General features: G+C 32.8%; 1 protein-coding gene across 2 annotated transcripts; it reads left to right on the top strand.

Annotated features, from left to right (window-relative positions):
- The first annotated feature begins 373 nt into the window (after positions 1–373).
- Positions 374–22,326, top strand: LOC111084990. 2 transcript variants are annotated; one of them, XM_022381806.1, is made up of 3 exons: positions 374–856; positions 10,166–10,753; positions 19,269–22,326. In XM_022381806.1, exons 2-3 carry the CDS (start codon positions 10,200–10,202, stop codon positions 19,366–19,368), a joined length of 654 nt encoding a protein of 217 aa, XP_022237514.1. In that variant the 5' UTR covers positions 374–856; positions 10,166–10,199; the 3' UTR covers positions 19,369–22,326. The 2 variants fall into 2 exon arrangements, with proteins under 2 accessions (XP_022237514.1, XP_022237515.1); XM_022381807.1 differs by having other exon boundaries at positions 10,155–10,753.
- The last annotated feature ends 1,443 nt before the right edge of the window (positions 22,327–23,769 follow it).

The raw sequence follows: 23,769 nt of genomic DNA, 5'->3' as shown, positions 1-23,769 counted from the left end.
CGTAATAATTTTGTTGTTGTATCTTAAAGAACATATGAGGTGAAAAGATCTTTAATAAGAAAATGGAATACAATCAAACAAATACCTAGATAGATGGAAGATTAGACGCTGCTTGAGTATTCACTATTAGGATGGTTTGACAGATAATTACTCTAGTTAGTCATATATAATTCTTAATATATGTGTGTGTGTGTGTATTTAAATATATGTATATATACATATACTATCAGATTAATGTGTGAGTCAGTTGGACATGAGGGGAATTACACACACACACACACACACACACATGCTGCTTACTGTTTTATTCTACTACCGACTAGCGTCGATTCGCAGCAGAGGTTATCCAGAAGAATCAATACGAGTCACGTGATGAAACTGAGGTACAGAGGGAGAGAAGGGAGAATGTTTACTGGGGAAGAAGAGAGGGACCTTTGATATTATTCTCCAAAATCAGTTCTCCTACTGGTCTTGTTTCCGGCACTTTCATTGGAAATTACTGAAAGGTATCACAATTCAATCAGAAAAGAATTATTATTATTAAACAAGAGTCGGTAGGGGAGGATTCAAACCAACTGTCACAAGCTAGCATGCACGCGCGCGAACGTGTCTGGAAATAGGAGTGGAACAGTTATAGTAGTTCCATCAAATATCGGGAAATAGGAAAATACTTTAAAGTATTTGTCATAGGTCAAGTTCTTCGAGAAAGCATATAAGGTGTTAAGCCTAGCTTGGAAAAACTTCAAATGTAATGGTTAAAAAGATTTGTGACACTTTCTCACGAAACTACTGAAATTGATAAGAGTGCAATAGCAAGCGGGAGACCGACGGAGGAGCTTATGTAGCATGGAGTAACGTAAGTCTCTGAATCATATCTAACATATCACCAAGGTACTTTTTAGTGATAACACAATGGAGTTGAGTTAGTCACTTTTTGCATTATAGTAGTTTGTTGACAGTATTATGAATTTTTGAATGTGAGAGTAAGTGTTATTCTAAGACTTTTCGCCGAAGTAGTTTTATTGATAAGAAATGGAGTTTAGTATTTAGTTGATGGACTAATGAATATTTAAATATGATAAAGTGTTAATCTCAGATTATTATCGGGATTTCAATAAAACTGAGTTTGAAAATTAATGTTAGACTCTCCGTCTCCCTGCTGTTAACTAATTAGAAAATGGAATCTGAAAAGACAGACAGTATTAAAAACCAGTTTACCCAAAGGGCAAATTAAATAACTGGGAAAGGAAAATGAGAGGATATTAAGTAATGATATTATTACCAGAACAATTTTAGTGGTGTGGCAATGAACTTAGAGGGCATGTCTTATAAGTGTGTGCTTTCTACCCATGAAGAATCTTCTTGTTACACTGAGACAGGTCTCTGAAATTAGGATAAAGATAATAATTCTTTGCAGAATGCATACGAACAATAGTCATTAGTGTGCAAGATTATAATGATGTGTGTTGGTTTTTATTATACATTATGATAACGTGCAGATGATGATAAATGTGTTAGTCTTTATTATGCTAATTATTGATAAGTTTGGTAATACTTAGTATGTCAGATGTTGATAATATGTGCTTGTTTTTTGTGCTAGATAATGATAATGTGTATTTGTCTTTCGTATGCCAGATGTTAATAAGTGTGTTAGTCTTTAAAGTGCCAGATGTTGATAAGTATACTATATGTTGACAAGTGTGTTACACATCTTTAGTATGCCAAATGTTGATAAATGCGTTGGTATGTAGTATGTCAGATGTTGATAAGTGTGTTACACATCTTTAGTATATCAGCTGTTAATAAGTGTGTTATTTTTTTATGTCAGGTGTTGATAAATGTGTTAGTCAGATGTGTTCTCTACTCATCCAAGGTTAATAACTATATTAGTCTCTCTGACAAGAGGACCCACATTCAGTCCTTCTCAGGGCGTACCTAAAGAAGGCAGTAGAAAAGCAGCTGAAACATGGGATATAAGCTAATTACTAATTAAAAGTAGTAATAAAAGCACTAAGACTAAAAATGCAGAAGAATGTGTGGTAAAATATCCAAAAAACTGAAAACGTTTCCCCATTTACCTTCATATGTAAATATATTTATATCAACGTTTTTAAAAATACTAAAAAAATAATTAACTGGATTAGATTTGTCTCTGTTGATTTTAAGGCAAATAACTGCTTTCGTTGTTTATTTTCGGCAAATTTTAAACGTTGATACGAGAATTATAATTAAACTTGTATTATCATTTATGTATGAATAGTCAACGTATTATGCTTCTTTCCATATTTTAGCCATCTGTTTGTAGTTTTATTGATTTTCAGAATGGTTTTTAATTTACGCTTCTATTTGCAGGCCTAGCACGAAGTAGTGTCAATTTTTGATAAAAATGTTATCTTTGATTTTGATGTTAGATGGTGTTTTGATTGTTGAGGCTCCGATTATTATTTTAGTTCCATTACTACCTTATGTTTATTTCTTTTATTAATGTTACTATATCGTGCGTTAAACTATGAAGCTAATAATTTTTATCCCTTTGTTGTTTATAGGTTGTATTTTTATAAGTAGCATACATACACTGTATGGTTAAAATTTAAACTATTGGTCGGTGATAAGTATTGCATTTTAAAGATGTTCAAGTGACCAGAGAACTTATTACTTCGAATGAGATCGTATGCAGTTTATTGGTTAAACAATAGATTTTGTTTGACATCAAAATATAAACAAAAATAGTTTACAATTTGTATTTTTTTACTTGTGATTCTTTTGTCTCAAGCATCAAACACCCACCGTTTATTTGTATTTAACAAATAGGAAATAAAGAGTATTAGCGCCCTCTCAGTCCGGTCGTATCTCACATATATTCATTATGTCACAGTATAAACAGTGTGCTCATAATAGGTATACAAAGCATACTAGGAATCCTAATCATTATATATTAATTTGATGTATTTTATACAAAAACGTTGCACATTAGTTTCATTATCTTATACACAATATAGTACAGTAGTTTGGCGTAATTTTTACACAATACTATACATTAGTTTCTTGTATTTTATCAGGCAGGCAGTAGCACTGCCTATGTAGGGATGGTTCGGATTGTTTATCGAAATAGTATTTTAAATATCTCTTCAACAGGTCATCAGAATTTCACAATACTATATAGTGTTTTTTTATAACAACATCTATGTAATGAATGAGTTACAAGTTCTGGGAATTTCTGTAAATGTCATAGGAAAAAGTTTGAATTTCTTGTTCTCCTTTCTTTTGCTTCTTTTTTATATACATTATAACTCAAAAACCAAAACAATGCTGTCAACCTGTTTCACTGAGGTGACATAGTTTGAAACGGAGTATCCGCTTTTATAAGTATTATTAAGAACTAGTGGTAATTTTAAAAAATCATAATTCTAGTGTAAACAATGTTATCATTACCCCTTACAGGCAGCTTTCGTACAGAAATTTGGTGTTCCTAAAGCTTAAGTACGGGTTGAAACAGGAATTACCAGCCGATAATAGATAAACAATAAATATTACAGTTGGAACATCATTGTGCTTAGATATAACTTTCCTGTGTCTATTTAAACAATGCATTAAAACAAACAGGCAAAGAAAAACTTTTCAAAAAACGAAATAAGTGTAGGGATGGCTAACATCAATTCTTCAAAAACAATGCAAACAAGAGAGTAGGGATGGCATTCACATCATCTCTACATAATAGCACAGTCATGAATTAACATATATAGAAATATTTATAACTATTCAATCACAACTGACTTTAATTCAGCCTATTTTTATCTGTTAACATTCTACTATACTGTGCGCTGTGCTATTATGTTTGGCTGATGCAAATGCCATCCCTACTATCTTGTTTGCACTGTTTTTTGAAGGATTGATATTAGCCATCCCTACATTTACTTCCTTTCTGAAAAGTGTTTTTTTACTTGTACACAATATAGTACAGTTACAGTAGTTTGGCGTATTTCGTACACAATACTGTACATTAGTTTTGTATTTTATATACTCATATTGCGTTGGATAATTTTCAGTCACCATCTTCGTATTACATGGAAAATATAATACAGATAATATATATAAATGTACGATTACAGTTTTATTTTTTTTTCTGTGATGACTGCGGCTGACATCTGTCCTTAATTGGGTTATGGACGGATAACTGGCTTAACTTCTTTTTTCTTTTCGAATGTAGATTGTGAAGGAAAATTGAACAATTGTATAAATGATATACTAGAGCACCAGGCCTAACTTATGGCCGAGATGTAAGTGAAGAGGAATAATAAAATGTAATTACCGAATAAACAAACCCGGTCCAAGAGTTGAAAAATATTGATTCCAAAATGCATAAAATTTGTTTCGTGACAGTTTGTGAAAGAAAACGGCCAATTCTAAAAAGTCTGTATCTGCATTTCTTGAAGGCAAACGGGTAATTACAGTAAAATACTTATGTACACATGAAATAAATTATTTTTGCACAACATAAATAGAAATAAAAATTCTAAAAAACCCGTGCTTACACCAGAAAGAAAAAGTCATTTAATACCAAAGAAAATGTTTCTGTGCAACGTGAAAAAATAAACTAATTCTTAAGAATTGTATGTACAACATTGATTAAATGATTAATTCTAAAGAATGTGTTCCTGTACACGAAGAAAAAACTCCGGTTATTTCAAAAGAATTCATTGCTGTATAACATGAATGAAAACGGTTAATTCTAAGGAAACAGTTTCTGTACACATATACATACATATAATTTATAGATAACAAAGGATCTGTTGGTCCATTTAGATCATCCTATACACTATAATAAGCCCTAAAATAAAACAAACATTCAAAGCCAGTCGTTATCATTTAAATATTTGTCAAGCCTTCCTTTAAACTCCTTACATTAACTGCATCTACCACATATGCAGACAACCCATTCCAAAGAAGGCCAACCACACTGCTAGCAAAATAAAGCTGTCTTATTGAAGATCAATCTTACCCTACCAAAATTCATGTTTGTGTTCCCTAGGCTTACAGTTCTTACCATTAAGTACTAAAAAAAAAAAGTGATGCATCAACACCATCAATTCCCTTATCAATCTTAAACACCTCAATCAGATTCTCTTAACTCTTCTTTTTCTTCAAGAGAAAACAATATCAGAGTCTTAGCCTATCCTCGTATGACAATCTTTCCATCCTAGTAGCCCCTCTTTGAACCCTTTCCAACAATTCAATGTCATTTCTAAGGTAAGGAGACCAAGACTAAACACAATACTCCAAATGCAGCCTAAACAATGACCTATACTTTACTCTTTAGATTTGTGTTCAATATTTCTGTAACTACAATTTAAAATTCTGTTTGCTTTGCCACTAGCAACAACACATTACTTGGATTGCTTAAAAGACTGATCAATAGAACACCAAGACCCTTTTCTTCCATAACGTTATTAAGATTAGTTCTATTAAAATTGTAAAATTATACTTTAATTCACATTGTTGTGTCCCATCTTCCATTTATTCACTTACTCATCTAATAATTCACATCATTTTGTAAGCAGCAGCAGCATCCTCGTAGTCAGCAACGCCCAAAACTTTGATATTATCAGTAAATTTAAATATTTTAATAAGCCTTTTATGTGTCACCTTGTAGAACCTGGAAATCGAGATACACCAAATCTACACACGTACTCTCATCTACATGAGCAGTAACCTCTTCAAAGAATGTTAAAATATTAGAGTGGTAAGACATTCCCATACTCAAACCATACTGACTATCCAACTAAATTTTAAACTTTGTTAAATTACTTTGTAATGCATCTTTTATCAGGCTTTCGAAAACTTTTCCCACTACTGATATAAAACTAATAGGTCTATAATTACTGGATCAGTTTATCACATCCTTTGAAAAGAGGAGCAACATTAATCAACTTCAAATCTTTTGGCACTTGCCCACTATTGAAGGACTTAGAAAAATAGAAGCATGTAGTTTACATATTTAATAATTAACCTCTTTCAAAACCCTTGGGTAAATATTATCTGACCAAATTGCTTTATCATTGTTTAACTTCTCAATTTTTTTATTAAAAAGCTCAAAATTAATGTGGTCATCTTGTTTGGTTTTGTTTACATCTGGCAACTGTTCAGAATGAGAAATATTGCTTAAATATTCATTTGTAAAAATTAAAGTAAAAATAGAGTGTAATAACCTAGTCATCCTATTATCATCAGACATTAGCTTCCTATATCATTCCTCAAAGGCCCTACTCCCATCCTAACATTTTGCTTGCACTTAATGTGTCTGAAGAAGTCCTTAGTACTAAGTTTAATATTTTCAGCCAACCTGTTTTCATACAGCTTATTATTATTTCATACTTTCTAGTTTGAGCAACTTTCTTGATCTTCTATAATATTTCAATTTCTCAACATTATAGTTAACTTGAACTTCTTGAATTTATAATGCTTGTCTTTAATTCTATAATTTATATCCTTTGTGAGCCAATACTTTTTCTTGTAGCCATTTTTTCTATAATGAACATACTTATCTTAAATATTTAAGAATTTATTTAAAACTTTTTTCCAGATTTGATCAGTAACTTCAATTAGTTCAGCAGATACTTCATGTTTTATCTCTTCAAATTTTGCTTTTTCGAAATTAGGAAACAAAATATCACTATATCTTCTCTCCAAATGCCCCAAAACATCAAACCTAATAATAATAAATTGATAACTTGCACCCAGATTCCTTCCAGTCAACCATTTCTATGTTAGAAGTTAACAATATATTCTAAATATGATTGTTCCTAGTAGGTTCCCTAACCAACGGTGAATAAATCCACCCTGAACAGTTTTTAAAACCGTCTCCTTCATAAATTTTACTCTAATTCTTTTTTCAATCTATGTGCTTGAAATTAAAATCATCCATAATTATAACCTCATTAATAGTTGAATTATGTATCTCACTGTAGAGTTTCTAATTAGTTGCATCAGTTTCTTCTGGTAGTCTGTAACAAGTTCCATCTAAAAGCCTTCTCTCCTTATAACCACTAACAGAAACCCAAATAGATTCAACCTCTTTGTTATTAACTTTGATATGCTCAATCTGAACAGGCTCTGATTCACATTTTACATATAAAGCCACTCCTCCCCCATTTATAGTATTATATCCCTGTTAAACAACCCACAACACTGTATTTCAAATAAATTCATGTCATAAAATTTGTCTACATTTAGCCAAGTTTCAATTATCCCCATTATATCAATATCCTTTTTTCAAGCTAGTGTTTCAAAGTCATCCTTTTATTTCTTATACTTCGAGCATTACAATAATAATAGTTTAGCCTACCATAAAAACTACTTTTGTACTTTGTTACTACATTATACTTTTCTCTACATTTTTGTTTCATTATCCTGGCCCTTCCCACGTTTAATCCTGGTACAAAGCTGCTCTTACCGTTGAGTTAATAAAATAAATTGATTAATTTTAAATAATTCGCTTCTGCAAACGAAGAACGAAACCAACCAACTCTAAATAATCGGCTGCTGTACTCGAAGAATTCTAAAGAAATATTTTCTGTACAGCATGAAAAGAGCGATTACTACTAAAAACTCGCTTTCTTTGTAACATGAAAGAAAATATTAATTGTAAAAAATTTTGTTGTACAGCATGAACAAAGATTCATTATAAAGAAAATGTTACTGTTTTTATATGAAATAAAATTGTTTATTATAGTACACTAACTCTGTGTTTGTATCACAAGTAAGGAAATGATTAGTTCTAAAACCAGACGTTGTCTTTGATCATTTCACATGTGATTTCTTAAAAATCTTCAATAAATCCTTGAGTTAGACAGCTTTGTAAAATTACACGGTGTCACAACATTGAGGTAGCTTAAACAAGAAAGAATTCTTACCCAACAACAAGGCCTGGTAGCTATGGCTTTCGACTCACAGTTATACTCATGGTTTTCATTCTAAAAAGTTTTGGATACACACGCGTGTGTATACTTGTATGTGTAAAGGATTTATGCGTCATATTATTCTATTGGATTTCTTATTTGTTAAAAAAAATGCACACAAGAAACAAAGAAACTGAGCTTTACGTCATTAAATTCTTGGTTGTCCGATTATTCAGATTCCACTTCAAATTTTGCATTGATTAATCTAATTTTTATTGTTATTATTATTTTGTGATCCAGGACTTGGTACTATGGAGCATGTGCAACAAACACTGTGCTGCATTGCTTCTGCTTCTGAAGTCCGAAAGTTGTTTAGTCCGGGCTTCTGTTTACTTTCGTTGCTGCAAAGCAAATAGGAGTTTCTGTTGTCAAGTCGATTAGTGAAGTAAAATAAAGATAATATTAAAAACAATAAAAAGAAATCAGTTTAGTGAAAAAAAAAATTATATGACGTTGTAATATTTGGAAAAAGAAAACGTATCCATCGGGCTAAGCTGGAGAGGATTAAACTACACAATTTAAAACATATACAAAGGATATTAAGATTATAGCACAACATTTTCAAACGTATTAACATTAAACAAGGGATATAACATCTTCGAACGTAATTAAACGAAACAAGGTCATGAATTATATAGTTTCGTCAGTTTTCTTGCATCTAAATCTCTGGTTTATCGTGTTTGGTAGCCTGTACGATCGACAAAGTTTAGTTGCTAATTAGTTATTATGTTTTTATATTACCACTAGATACTAATTATTAATTATTTAATTACATTTGGATGATAATCTATTGTCATTTTCAATGGAGCTCCTGATAAGGACTGTATGTGGTGGCGAGAGTTGGGACTTGATCCTGGGTTTTCCTTGTCAAAAAGCAGGTGCAAATACATTCTTCAGGCTTTTGCCTTTTTGGAACATCATTCCACTATATTATTTGGATGGCTTTAAGAAAAATATCCAAGTTTGCTAGCTTCTGGTAAGTTGGAGGAATGATTTATCAGTTAGGTGGATGTAGGAGATCTTTTATCTATCTTCTTGAGTGGATTTGTTTTGTGGTAATCCATATTATTATACGACCTTCTTCTCCGTCATGATAGGCTGTTGTAAAAAAAGATTGGTATTACAGAATCTTGTACGTCTATTATGCTTCTGAACTCTTACTTTGGTGGTTTTTGTTTCTCTAATGTTTTGGAGTTCACATTAACAATGGATGTTGTAAATAATGATTTTGCTTTCCATTGGATCTTTAGGTGATTTGGTATATACTTACTGCGATCGTATTATGTTATGGCTTCTGAATGCTGTTTTAAACTTATTCTTTGAAGGTTTTTCAGAGAAAACTTTGACATAGGAAAGTATGGCTGCGTGATATATGGGTAAGAATGAGAGTTTCTTCTGTGATATATGGGTAAGGTATGTTAGTGAGCATCACCTATAGAAAGGAGAGTTTCTTCTGTGATATATGGGTAAGGTGTGTTAGTAATCTATATGACCTTATGTAATAAAACTAGCATATTTTATGTGACTTTATGTAACAAAACTAGCTTATTCTATATGACTCTGTGTAACAAAACTAGCTTATTTGATACCACTTTATGTAACAAAACTAGTGTATTTTATATGACTCTATGTAACAAAACTAGCTTATTCTATATGACTCTATGAAACAAAACTAGCGTATTCTATATGACCTTATGTAACAAAACTATCTTACTTTATGTGACCTTATGTAACAAAACTAACTTATTCTATACGACCTTATGTAAAAAACCAGATTATTTCATGTAACCTCATGTAACAAACCTAACTTATTCTATATAACCTTATGTAAAAAACTAACGTATTCTATAGGAGCTTATGTAACAAAACTAGCGTATTATGTATGACCACAAAAATTTTCTTGTTCCGTTAATAAACACTTTATTCATTTAATTTTTATAGATTAATCCTCGAAATGGTAAAATTTGTAACACGTGGAGTTGTTTTCGTAATGACTTCAAGAGATGGGCTGTAACTTGATACTTTTCAAGACAACAGAAAGTTTTATTAAATTACAGAAGCTTTTGTGTGGTTTATTACAAGTCATGTAAAACACCTAATCTATTATTCCCAGAAATTTTCAAAGGCTGCGTTAGTAGCAGAAAAGAATGCAACAGCATCACAGTCTGTTAAAATTCTTACCTTTTGTCTAATTTTCAGTGTTTTTGTAGATTCGTTTCTCCTTCGTGGTTTCTTTGGATAAAAATGAACGAAAGAGAAACAGAGGAATATCAACAATCTAATGTATCTCCCAAGCCTACTTGCAAGACTCCTGCTGGGAAAACTCAGCAAAACCCTTTTTGTAAGAGAATACTCTTGAGGACGTGGCTGGTGACTGCGATCTTTTTATTCGCCGCAGGAATCGTCTTACTCATTTTTGGGGCCATTTACTGGAAGAATAGTGTAGGAATTTTCCTAGGAGGCGCTCTATGCCTGGTCTTAGCTGTGCCTGTTACAGCATTTTACTTTTGGTACACTCGTTGCTACAGTGATAATCAGAAAACTCCACAACATCTGGAAAGCAAGCAACCATCAATGGAGAAGGATGTATCGACGGTTGGGACTCCTGATCTCTACAAACAGAGCTCCACAGCACCGAAGACTGAATCTCCCTCGATACCTCATGTTGTTATGACTCCTGTTATGTCACTTCAAAAAGCTGATGAAAATGGACGAATTTCTAGAGACACTAGCACATCACGTGACCCAGAGAGCAACAAAAGTAGTCTTACATCAACTCCTGACATTTTAGGTAGAAGGTAAGAATATGTTGTTAGTTTCTATTTTAAGTAGAAAGGAAGACTATGATGTAAGTTTGTATTTTAAGTAGGAAGGGAAAATATGCTGTTAGTTTCTATTTTAAGTAGAAAGGAAGAATATGCTGTTAGTTTCTATTTTAGGTAAAAAGGAAGAATATACTATTAGTTTCTGTTTTTGGTAGAAGATAAAAATGTACTATTTATTTCTAATTTAGGTAGAAGGGAAGAATATGCTGTTAGTTTCTATTTTAAGTAGGAAGGGAAAATATGCTGTTAGTTTCTATTTTATGGTAGTAGGAAAGAATATGCTGTTAGTTTCTATTTGCAATCACGCTACAATCTAGAAGTGTACACAGCCTTTTATTCAGAACATTATCTATCTCAGTATTTTTCTGTCACGGGTCAGATGCAGCCTTACTGCTTTTCCTTGTCCCCACAGATATAAAAGCGGCTGTTTATTCCATTTTCCAAGTAGTGAAAATAAAAGCACATTACTTTGTTGAAATAGTTATTCCAGGCTATTAGTGATAAATAGGGGTGTGTAACCAGTAGAAATCAAGAAAGAAAGTTATAGCAAAGAGAGATGTAGAATTTTAAGATTTATTGGATCCATAACTAGTAAGACATGAGCATAAAGAAAACTGATTAGTTTTGTCCGTTTACGATTCACTCACGTTTCAGAGTCAGTATTTGCACATTGAACTGTGTGGTCTTCATATAAAGTAATCTCTATCTATATGTTTGGGCTGGACGTGCTCTAGCGTTTAGTAAACACGATCAGCCCTTTTACTGTGGGCGCGTTATAAGAGTAACAACCAGTCCCGTTATTTGGGCCAAGGAGACGGACAAAGCCCTTGTGGGGCAGCAGATGCTGCTAGCCATACTCTCATTGGGCATTTGTTGAAAGTTAAAGATGGCTATACCTGAATCCTAAAGCTCTATTATTTGACCGTTTGACTGACATGCGCGTGAGGTGCTGTTCACGTTGAAAATTCCATTCCTTCTCTTTCTCTAATGAGTTTTTTTTGGTCGGGTAGACAAGCTAGGGAGAGCAAGATATCATTAAAAAAAAAACGTCCCCTCCCCCGTGGGTGAGCGGTAAACTTATGGATTTATAACCAAAAATCCGGGGTTCGATTTCCCGTGATGAACCTACTTCAGATAGCTTGTTGTATAGCTTTGCATTAAGAAAACAGCAACAACAACAAATATAAAGAAATTTCTGTATAACAGGTAGTGTTTGTGTGTTTCCTTAGTAAGGCGTTCTATGTTCTTTATTTATTGTTTGGGTTTCTGGGATATTAGAATTTCGCGCAAAGCTACACGAGGGCTATCTTCGCTAGCCGTCCCTAATTTAGCACTGTAAGACTAGAGGTAAGGCAGCTAGTCATCACCACACACCGCCAACTCTTGGGCTTATATTTTACCAACGAATAGTGGGATTAATCGACACATAATCAAGCCCCCACGGCTGAAAGTGCGAGCATGTTTGATGGAACGAGGATTCGAACCTGCGATTCTCAGATTGCGAGTCGAGCGCCGTAACCACTTGGCCATGTCGGGCCCTATTTAGTGTTACTTCCACTACTTAGTATATTTAATGTCATTATTTTTTACTTTGACTTATTATTATACTTTTATTATAAAGGCTGTTTTGCATTATTAGCTTAAATTGTATACTTAGCATTATCCTAAGTCTCCTAAGCTAGTCAAACATTGTGAAATATTGGGATTTCGGCCGAAAGTATCGCTAACAGCGAAGGTACCCAACTAATGAAACAATGCGCTCTAGCCTTTATAAGTATATAGACGTAAGAAAATTATACTTAATTAGGTACACTGATGATTAGTTGATTTTTAGTTTCGCTCTAAGTACGTAGCTTACTCTGATTGGGAGTTATTATTATTTGTCTAGAAGCTTGCGTTATTATCCAGTTGACTAACTCTAAACAAACTGTTACCAGCTGTAATTTTTAAGAACAAAAATAATGCATATTGATCTTTTAACATTATTCGTTATACAATATTCGCTTTACTCACGAGTTTTTATAACGAGACATATCATTCTCACCATAGCCTGATGTGCAATCGACTTTGAACCGTCTGATTTTAAGAAGTATTTGGTTATTAATTATTTAAAAAAAAAGCATTATAACACAGTTTTATGTCTATATATAATCTTTATTCTGTATTCTTGAATGTGTATCATCTACGTTCATGAGCTGTTTATTTCAAAGATGTACATATTTTTTTGTTGGGCTTACTTAACGATTTTAGTAACTATTACAAAACTGAAAATATTTTCGTAAAGTGCAGACATTACTATTATTTGCTGGATTAATTCAAACCCCGATAATCATAAGATGAAATTTTGAGATATTAAATAAAAACATCACCTAAATTGTTGAAATAAAATACACGCAATTTAGTGTATTTTATTTTACAGGACCGTTAACGCCTTATTAAGTATTCAGCTTACTTGTTTTAATTGTAGAGAAAAAAAACGCAAGTTGCCTTTATTTATTTCAAACGTGACATTTGTGTATCCAAATAGCAGCTGACAAAAAAATTCATAAGAGGATGACAAAATTATGTGCAATTAAAATGATTAGAACTACTTTAATTGAGCACCAAATGCACACATTAAACCAGTTGAGTATAACGACGAACTCGAATCTCCCTGACTGCTTTGATTTTAACTACAACGCGTGATGGCAGTACTTAAATTTTGGTGAGAGTCCATAAAACGTTGCTTGAAACCAATTACAACCCTAATCTCGGACGTATCTATAATCTTAAATACCAAATACATTTCACTAACAATGGTTTAATTTTAGTACTGAACAATAATCACGCTAACAAGTAGTGTACAACTTTGTCATGTTTGTAACTTTGTTTAACTAACAAAGTACAGAGATTAAATATGTTTATATTTTTTGGAAGGATAACGTCACTATTTACTTTATGGAGAAGGGTTTGATTTAGTTTGTTTGTTGCTAAGCGCAAAGCTACACAATAGATTATCAGCGCTATGTCCCCCCATAGGTATCGAAACCCGATTTTTAGCATTATAGGCTTTCAAACTTACCTGGGGAGGGGTAATATCCTGTTTGTTATTTAGCGGGGAATAATTCACCGTTTATTTGTTATTAGGGATAACTTGCTGTGATAATATTTTAATTGAGATTGGAGCTTGTGGGTTACTAGTTCTTGTACGAGCCTAGGAACCGAGTATAAGCTTACCTGCTTCTAGTAGAATCTTTGCTCTACTACTCTGTTTAATAGAATATAAATGAAGAGTTAGGGTTTATATTTAACAGTATATTCTGTTGTTAGTAATACCAGGTGGTAAGCTGCAGGTGCTATATTATTGTCCAAAATTACCTTAATTCAAATTAAACAATTATTACTAATAAATACGATAATGTTTTGGTCCAAAAGCTCAACAGTAAAAATTCAGTATGTTTGTTTTCCGTAATTTATATATATATACATACATATACATATACATATGTATATTTGACTTGATAAGATACCGAAAACAAGTGAATTATACTTGGCATTCTTTGCTATTGGGTTTTCTCAATCAAAAATATTACAGACTATTTAACGGAAAAGTACAAGAAACCGGCCACCTCAGTATTTCTTGCTTCATTATCTGTTTGGTTGTCTGTTATATCTGTACAAAAGTCTGAAAAGGAGTCAAAGTAGAATCACACATCCAATATCATGCATTTAGTTTTAAGTTTGGTGTCACATTAAACCAGACGGTCACGGGAGTATACTATAGTCTTTGAATCGGTCGAGAGATCTACCAACGGTACCGTAGGCGTTTAGATTCCCGTAGGTGGCGCTATCGTACAGTTTTAAGTTTGGTGTCACATTAAACCAGACGGCCACGGGAGTATACGATAGAATCTTTGAATCGGTCGAGAGATCTACCAACGGTACCGTAGGCGTTTACATTCCCGTAGGTGGCGCTATCGTACAGTTTTAAGTTTGGTGTCACATTAAACCAGACGGCCACTGGAGTATACGATAGAGTCTTTGAATCGGTCGAGAGATCTACCAACGGTACCGTAGGCGTTTACATTCCCGTAGGTGGCGCTATCGTACAGTTTTAAGTTTGGTGTCACATTGAACATTTAACTTCATGACATTATCTGCATACATGTAATTTTGCCTTTATTGCACACTGAAATAGGAACATCATGCAGTATTCAATCAACCTTTGAATAATCTTTTCTTTTCAATATATCGCATTGCATCCATATCTACAAATCTCTATTATTTTCTCAATTTAACGTTTGACTAATTGTTTGTTTCTTTGAAGATAAGCACAGAACTACACAATGGGTTATGTGTGCTCTGCCCACCTCGGGTATCGAAACCCGGTTCCTAGCGTTGTAAGTCCGCAGACATACCACTGTGCCACTAGGGAGGCTTGGCTAATTGAGTAAGAATTGTAATACTTATTCTTGAAGGAAAATATCTTAAAATCTGTATCATCTTTTAACACCCCTGGTGAGTTTGATACGTTCACTATTTATAATGAGTGAACACTATAACTACACCAATAACTGTGACGTTGTTTACTCGTTCTGAAAGACGATAATAAGCACCATAACCTAAAACTATACAATCACGCAATCGATTGAATAGCTCTCTTCATACTGAACAAAGTAAGTACCTGATCAAAGTTCCACAGACCAATAAATTCACGTTTTAGAAACACCCGATGTTTTAGTCCAGTTCAATAAGTAATACCCGTGCAATACCTTAGCTGATTTGAATATGTAACACTCAAACCGTACACCAGTTAATTTGAATACGTAACACCTAAACTGTACGTCAGATCATTTGAATATGCGCCTTCAAAGTTTAAGGTATTCTCAAGCTATTCAACAGGTTTTAAAATGTCAGCCATAAATAGTTTATTTTATTTAAAAAGTATTAGTTCTTTATTAACTAAGACAACAATACATATATACCTTTATCAACCTATCAGCGTGAGATTCCAGGCTAGTAGATAAAAAGTACAAGTAAATCTCATAAGACTCTGTCAGACTTACATATAAATCACATACAGAATAGTGCCGTTTATATATTGGGGTGTTACAGACGAGTGAGTTCTTTTAGATCAGGCTTCCCTGAAACGATCCTGTCTCATGTGGCTCAGCGATCGATTGTGTATTTCAAAGCGCACGAGACACGTGGGACTGATGGTCGCATCTGCGCTATCTTTACCGTGCGTCGTCCTGAATAAGCTAGAAATCCTCATTACCGTGTGACATAAACACTATCCTACAAGAGAAATATCACTGCATTAATTTAGCTTAGCCAGCATTTTAGAGTTTGCTTGATATTCCCAGAGTATAAACAATTTTTATTTTATTATCATATTAGGAGGAATATTAAAAATCTGTCATGCCAGTTTCTGTTGTAAAATCTTAAGGAGCAATGGGTTTATCACCTAGGAAACAACGAAAAGTATGGCTTGATAGAGGAAACAATGTAAAATAGTTAATTGTTACACGATCATTTCATAATTATTTCTTCAAAGAAGATTACAAATAGCAGTCATAACAAGATAAAAAGTGATAATCATTTTTACACACTTTAAAAAGCAAAGAACACTAAAAATCTTGATCACGTTAACCTGTAGCCACGACTTGGCCATATTAGCCTGGAGTTTCATCGCAATCTTGAACTGTGCAGAAAATTAAGATTTTTTCACTTTCTTTATTTCTTCATTTTGTTTTATTTTGACTCAAGAGTGTCAAGTTTATTGAAGGTCATCTTAACTTGAAAAAGAAAACTAAATAATCAATTTAGATTATTCTTATTTATTAGTTTCTTTTCAGGGATACCTCTTCCCAATAGTTATAGTTCCCCAGTGTGTCTATGGGAATCTCGTAGATTTATAATACTGAAATTTGGGGTTCGATAGTCGCTGTCGGCGTAGCTTTTCGCTTAAAAAGAAATATTTTAATTGTTGTTGAATGACTTAAAAATTGAATAACTCTAGTAAGTTCTATCATTTGTCAATTGTTATGTTACATTTAGCAAATTTAATTTAGTCCAAAATTTCATCCAAAATTTAGTAAGGTAGTTTTAAAACAGCTTTTACGGAGTATTCCACTAAAACTCAAGAAACCTTAAAAAAAATGAGTGACCATTTAGCATCAAAATAAGTTTAAACAACTGTCATATACGGCTAACACAGTTTTCTGTGTGTATTTGTTTTATTTTATATATTTGAAATAAGTTTGAGTTTTATTTTTGGCATTACTGTTACTGATAATTATATAATTTATTAAATGAAGATGACTTATTTAGGTCATGTTTTGTGTGTGTAGCATTGAGAAAGGATTTCACAATATGATCGATAAGTTAATTATTTTAAAATAGAAGATTAAAACATTTCAGGATTAAAAATCTAGATGTGTTCATGGATTTTCCAGAAAAATAAATCTTTAGTCTCGATCCTTGCACGTGTCCTGGGAAAAGCGCGAGTAATGCACCAATAAACAGAACAGTTTGTTGTGCACATGCAGCTCAGTTATGACGCACAGGTTTGAATGTGATGTCATTGTCTGATACCTATAATCTCCTTCATAAAAAATTCGTTCCCTAAAACATTGGCAGAAGTCATACAACAGCTGGAATATTATATCTATATCAGTGGTTCTCAAGGTTTTTAAGCTAACATACCATTTTTTAAAAGTAAAAACCCAGGCCTAGTTTTAAAAAAACAACGACAAACCTAGTAGCAAAAATTAATACTTTTAACATTTAACCAGTAATGGGAAGGATGTGATTGTTTCTTTCTGATACAGCTGAAGAATATTTGGTGCGATTTTTGTAAGTTTGAAGGTCTAATAAAATGCTGGCGAGACTATACAGGTGGAGGGCCAGTCTAGAAGTAAGGAGAGTACTGTGTGTATATATATATATATATATATGCATGAAACTCAAATTGGGATTATTACAAATTTTGTAGCTTTTACGGTAATCTGTTCGTGTACCATCGACATTAGCTTCAAGTACCACGACTGGTAAGCGTACAACAGTTAGAGAATCACTGATCTTGATAACTCATCAATCTAACAATTAACAACATATAAAAACTTAGAGTGGCATTATCTACATAATTAAAATTTTTTATTCCGGTTCAACGGATATATGATTACACACACACACATATATAACCTGTAGTTCAAGGTGGTTTCAGTTCAAGGTGAATGTGTATAAGGAAACTGGAATATTTTCTCTTCTATCAAACTTTTATTTATTTTAAATAAATAGGAGTTTGATAAATAAAGAATAGTTGATGATATGTGAGTTGTTATTTTAATATAACATCGATAATAGATGTACTGGTACGGTTACTGAAAGTTTCCATTAGTATGGATACCGTAATCGACGTGAAAATGAGCAATCACTGTTAAGAATGTTGTGTCATATATTTTGTTAAGGCATTAACTCATCTACATTCACATTCAATATGGTTTTTGCTTCGCTTTTACATTTTTCTAATCAAATTCAAATTATATTTTACAACAGTAATAAATGCAATATCTATCTATCTATATATATACAATGATTGTGCTGCCATGATAAGAAAATGATTTAGAAGTGTGCTTAAAAGTAATTTGTTTGCTGTTAAGCACAAAATTACACGATGAGCTATTTGTGCTATATCCATTACAGGTATTAAAACCTTGTTTTTTATCGTTTATGTCTTCAGACGTACAATTGAGCCACTGCAGGTAGGATTGGGGATTAAAAACGTACAATGTGTGATTTGCTAATTTAGTTTTTGTTTGTAAAACACCTACATTCAAAACCTTGTGCTCTTACATTCAGTTGGTTGTTATATACATTTCGACATCACCAAATCTTCACGCAATTAAAATATTTTTTACACTGATACCTGCTTTTAAAATGTAGGAAAATTAGAATGAAGATGATTAATCCAAAGACGAAAGTGCCTGAAGTAAGTTTTTACGAGCTGGTTTTGTACAGTGGATAGCAATAATGTAATTTGTTTGTTGTTAAGCACAAAGCTACAGGGGGGCTATACCCAACACGAATATCGAAACTCGGTTTGGCAGTGTGAGCCCTCAGACTTGCCGCAGAGCCACTGGGGAGCAATATTATAATTAAGTCCGCTGTAAGGACTAAATATTATCTTTAGATAACTCTTGAAAATGTTGTTATTTTTCCTTCGGATACTTCTATTTTTGTATTATGTTTGAGATCATAAAATAATCGTTTAACCCCATTAATAACACGTTAACCACATTTATTTTAATTTTCTAACATAGATGTAATATTTGTATGTGTTTAAATAATTGTTTTGTCTTTGCATCGTTTTTTAAAAAAGAAATCTAAACTAAAAGAACAATGCAATTAATCATGTTAATGAAACTTTAGAATTATTGAAATGTATTAATATTTTAGAATAATAGCAAGAACTGGGTTTTTGAAAATATTGATTTTTTTTTTCCAGGTTTCTCTTGAACAAAAACAATCTTGCACCTCTAGCAAGTGCCGAAACTCTTACCCCATCGCTGAGGTCATCCTTCGCAAGCATTAGTAACGCCATCTAGGGTAGAAGAACTACTCCTTGGCAATTTCCACTCCTCACTCGACTCAATGTAGAACAGCACATGTCTAAACGTTTAAATAGTATTGTCAGCGGAAATATTCATAATTCGACAGACCACCTGGCGGATATTTTATGAAATTATCGAAGTTAAAACAGTTCAAGAATTGCCAAATCTTCATTCAGAAAGCAACAACAAAATTGTTCAACACTTATCGAGAAGTAACTTATCGAATCTGAAAACATCTATTTTGTTATCTATTAAAATTGTGTCTAAAATATTTCAATTGTTTTTTTTTTCGAAATATTGCTGTTTGAATATCCAAAAATATATTCTGTAAACGATCATCTTTAGAATTTTTATTTCTTACTGAGCAAACTGAACAAAAATGCTTCCACAAGTTCATAAAACAAATGTTTGTATAAGCTAGCTTGTCTGCTGTAAAGAAAACATTGAGAAAGGCGTGTCATTACTTGTTAGACCAACATTTAACTGCTCCAAATCCATTGAACTTTGACTGTTAAGTCGTTTTCTATTGATAAGTTGTGAAATCACAACATAAAGCGCATACATAAATGTGGATCAATTTCTTGAGTAAGATGGATTATCATATTTGTATTATTGATTCAGAACTCACACACGACCGATCAAATGGAAATCCTGGACCTAGACTATAAGCATCATCTGCTTAGATATATATTTGACAAGCTTTCACGTGTTACTTGTCTGTTTATTTGGTAGCGTAAAGGTCATTTTCACAAGATATTTAAAAGAGAAAAGATAGTGTGAATTATATGAGTTATTTGGATTTATCACTCGAATATGAGTGATTAGTAATATTCTACTACCTTATAAATAGTGATTTTGTTTGGAGTTAATTAGAATTGTTATGTATGCTTATTATTTTGCCTTGTATGAATCTGATAGGATCAAGTTAACTTTTGGAGAAGTTAGCTGACTTCTTTAATTTTTTACCGTCACAATAATTGTTGCTGTTAAACACAAGCCTGCAAGATGGGCTTTCTGTACTGTGCCCACAGCAGGAAATAAACTCCAAACAATTAGCGTCATAAGTTTTGAAGCTTGCAGCTGAACTAGCGAAACATTTTCTTATTAGGACTCGCGTAAGGAATTCAAGATTACACAAATGGATACTACTTCAAAGTTATAACTGTGATTCACCTATAAAATAATGCAAACTTTTCGGGGGTTCCGTTTAACATTATTAAACAATTTCTGACTAATCTGGTAAACATTGTATCAAAAGGCCTGTTATATTTTGAACTATGAACAAGTATTTTCAGTAACACAAACTGTCTAAAGTAGTCTCGTTGCTGTGGTTGTACAAATAAAATAGGGTTGTAATAACAGACACGTGTAAATAAACTCTTGACTGTAATATAGCTTATAACGAACAACATAAAGCCACGTGATAACATGTGCCAATGTGTAATTTCTGACTGTCAGAAAAGTCACTTGTAAGTGTTCCCTCTTTGATACCATTAACTCCCAAATTAACCGTAATATATATGTTTCGAAAGTTATATATAAATGCGTGCGTATGTGTGTGTGAGTGCGTGCGTGCGTGGGTGCATAATGTTGGCTAAGAAACATCATATTGATATATTTCCATTTGATATGATTAATTTCAGTAAATTCAACCTGTTAGGGGTAAAAATGAACTGCGTTGGTTTTCATTTCTGTAAACTCAACTGGTGTGGTAAAAATGGAGCTGAATTTGGCTTGATTTTAGTTTATTTGTTCGTTTCGAAGCACAAAGATAAACAATGTGCCAACCACGAATATCAAAACCCGGTTTTTAGCGTTATATGTCTTCAGACTTATCGCTGATCCACTGGTGGGAGCTTGATTTTAGTAAACTCAACTGGTTAACGATGAGCACTGAACTGCACTTCGGCTGAATTCAGTAAACTACATTGGTTAGCGGTAGAAACTAAGATGTATTTGGCTTGACTTGACTCTAAAACGGTTAGTGAAATAAATTTAACTGTGTTAGCTTGATTTCAGTAAACTCAACTGGTTAGTGGTAAATATTCAACTGTTTTTAGCTTGATTTCAGTAATCGCAACTGATTGGTGGTAAAACTTCAATTGCGTTTGGCTTGATTTCAGTAAATTCAACTGGTTAGTGGTAAATATTCAACTGTATTTAGCTTGATTTCAATAAACTCAACTGATTAGTGGTAAAACTTCAACTGTATTTGGTTTAATTTCAGTAAACTCAATTGGATGATGGTAAGCGTTGAATGTGGCTTGACTTCAGTAAATCCAAATGATTAGCAGTAGAATGAAGTTGTATTGGGCTTAACTATAAGTAAACTAATGATTATTAGTAGAAATTAAATTGTGTTAGCTTTATTTTAGTAAACGTAACTATGTAACTGTAGCAGCTGAGTTGTATTGTCTGGATTCACTAAACTTGTTGAGTAAGCAGTAGGAATAGTGCTATAATTAGTTTCTTTATATAAGATTCAATTAGTTATAGGTGATACTTCACATGTATTTAGTTTGACATTTAGTAAAGTGAGCTGGTTAGCTTTGGGGTTAACCTGTGTATTAGGCTGTAAAAATAAAAATATTTACAATAATATATCTAAAAATTTTCACAAGTGTGGATCTGTTTCCTGTTGGAATAAAGAGAAATTAGAAACTTCTAAAACAAAAAGTAGTGTGAACGTTTTGTTATTTATATCAGTTATTTTGTTGTCTGTAGAAATAGATATAGTAATATACATGTCTTACTCACTTTAATTACACGTGTATTTTGTAGAGCTAATACGAACAAATATACAATTTGTAGGAATACTTTTTGTATGAAATGTTGTGTCAGTAAATATGTTTTGTGTGAATTGTATCCTGTAAACCTAGTTATTTCAGTAAACAAATCCCAATATCTTCCACATGTTGAAAATAAAGCATTTGTGTAACGATTTCATATCTGCACGTGTGGCATTTTGCTGTTATTTAGCATTTGTCTTCCAAATCTTTTGCTCTAAAACTTTAAGCTCGATATAACAACAGTACAAAAAATCAAATACTATAACAATATACTAGATACATTGTACCAGTAATAAAAACAAATTGAACACAACACTTTGAGCTTTTGGAAACTACCATAGAGATATTGCTTATGGATTAAAGTTATTTGGTAATGACAGGTGTGGACGAGGTTTTGATTTTCCATTCACAATTAAACACGATTCAACAAGGAGATAAAAAACATGCTCCACTCCTGATGCTACTAAACGTTTTCCAGCTTCACTTATTTCGTAATTGTTGCTGGAATATACACTTGGGATTGTCATTGTTGTTAGGGTTTAAGCAACAGTTGAAATAATCATTGTTACTGCAACTTTCATTTGAAATCAACATTACCGCTAGAACTTGCGTTTTAACAGATATCGAAACATGATTTTATTTGAAATTGTCACTGTCATCAACGTCGACAACAAAATCAATATTGAAACTAGTATGCCCCTTAAACGGGAATGATTGATTTTCTTCCAAGATGGTTCTGTGCCATAATGAAGATTTGACATTTACGTACCATACATTACTAGATGGCTAACTTTTGAAAACATGTATTAAATAGAATAGGTGGTGATCAAACTTGGGAATTGGAGATTCTAAAACAAGTGAAAATAACTTAAGAATATGTGTAATTCGGTTAAAAAAAGGGGGGGATGAGAACAACGAAAAATAATTGTTTGTTTCATCAGTTATTCGCACATAGCTACTCAAAGCCTCTCTACACTGAGAAACTAAAAGGAAGACAGCTAGTCAACAGCGTCCATTGGCAACTCGTGGCTACTCTTGTATGACCGAATAATGTAATTTATCTATCTCCTTTGAAATGCACTCACGGCCTCCAAAGTGTGGATCACGCGACCTTCTTTCTTTTTTCTTCTCTTTGCGGTCAAGGGAAGCCAACGCGAAACCCGTAAGTCCATAGTTCGCTACATCACGCGCTACACTCAGCTTACCAAAGCATTAACTAAACACACTAATATAATGTTAATTTCATAAATATAAAATAGTAAACATTTGAACAATCTTATTTTTGTTTGAATTCAGTTTGTGGAAGTTAAGACTAACAAAGACTTTAACCTTTGTTCTTCGAAGTTAGTCCCACGAATTATCAAATATGTGTGTATAGTTTGAATTCAGTTGATGAAAATTAAAACTAATCAAGACTTTAATTTTAACCTATGTTAAAGTGATAAGTGATGAAGTTTAACAGGAAGAGTCTATTATTATTTTAAGCAAACGCTGGTTTTAATTTATTGTTTGTTTGTTATTAAGCACAAAGCTACATAATGGGCTATCTGTGCTCTGCCCACCACGGGTATCGAAACCCGGATTCTAGCGTTGTAAGTCCGCAGAC

This window comes from Limulus polyphemus, unplaced genomic scaffold (genome assembly GCF_000517525.1).
Source record: "Limulus polyphemus unplaced genomic scaffold, Limulus_polyphemus-2.1.2 Scaffold193, whole genome shotgun sequence".
Lineage (NCBI taxonomy): Eukaryota > Metazoa > Arthropoda > Merostomata > Xiphosura > Limulidae > Limulus > Limulus polyphemus.
The sequence above is the reverse complement of the archived record's forward strand: the minus strand, read 5'-3'. Positions and strand labels throughout refer to the sequence as shown.

Bases quoted from the DNA above. Each gene is read 5' to 3' on its own strand.
- LOC111084990 (XM_022381806.1), top strand. From the start codon at position 10,200: ATGAACGAAAGAGAAACAGAGGAATATCAACAATCTAATGTATCTCCC. The intron at 10,754-19,268 runs GTAAGAATATGT...TTTTTTTTCCAG, and splicing joins CCTGACATTTTAGGTAGAAG to GTTTCTCTTGAACAAAAACA.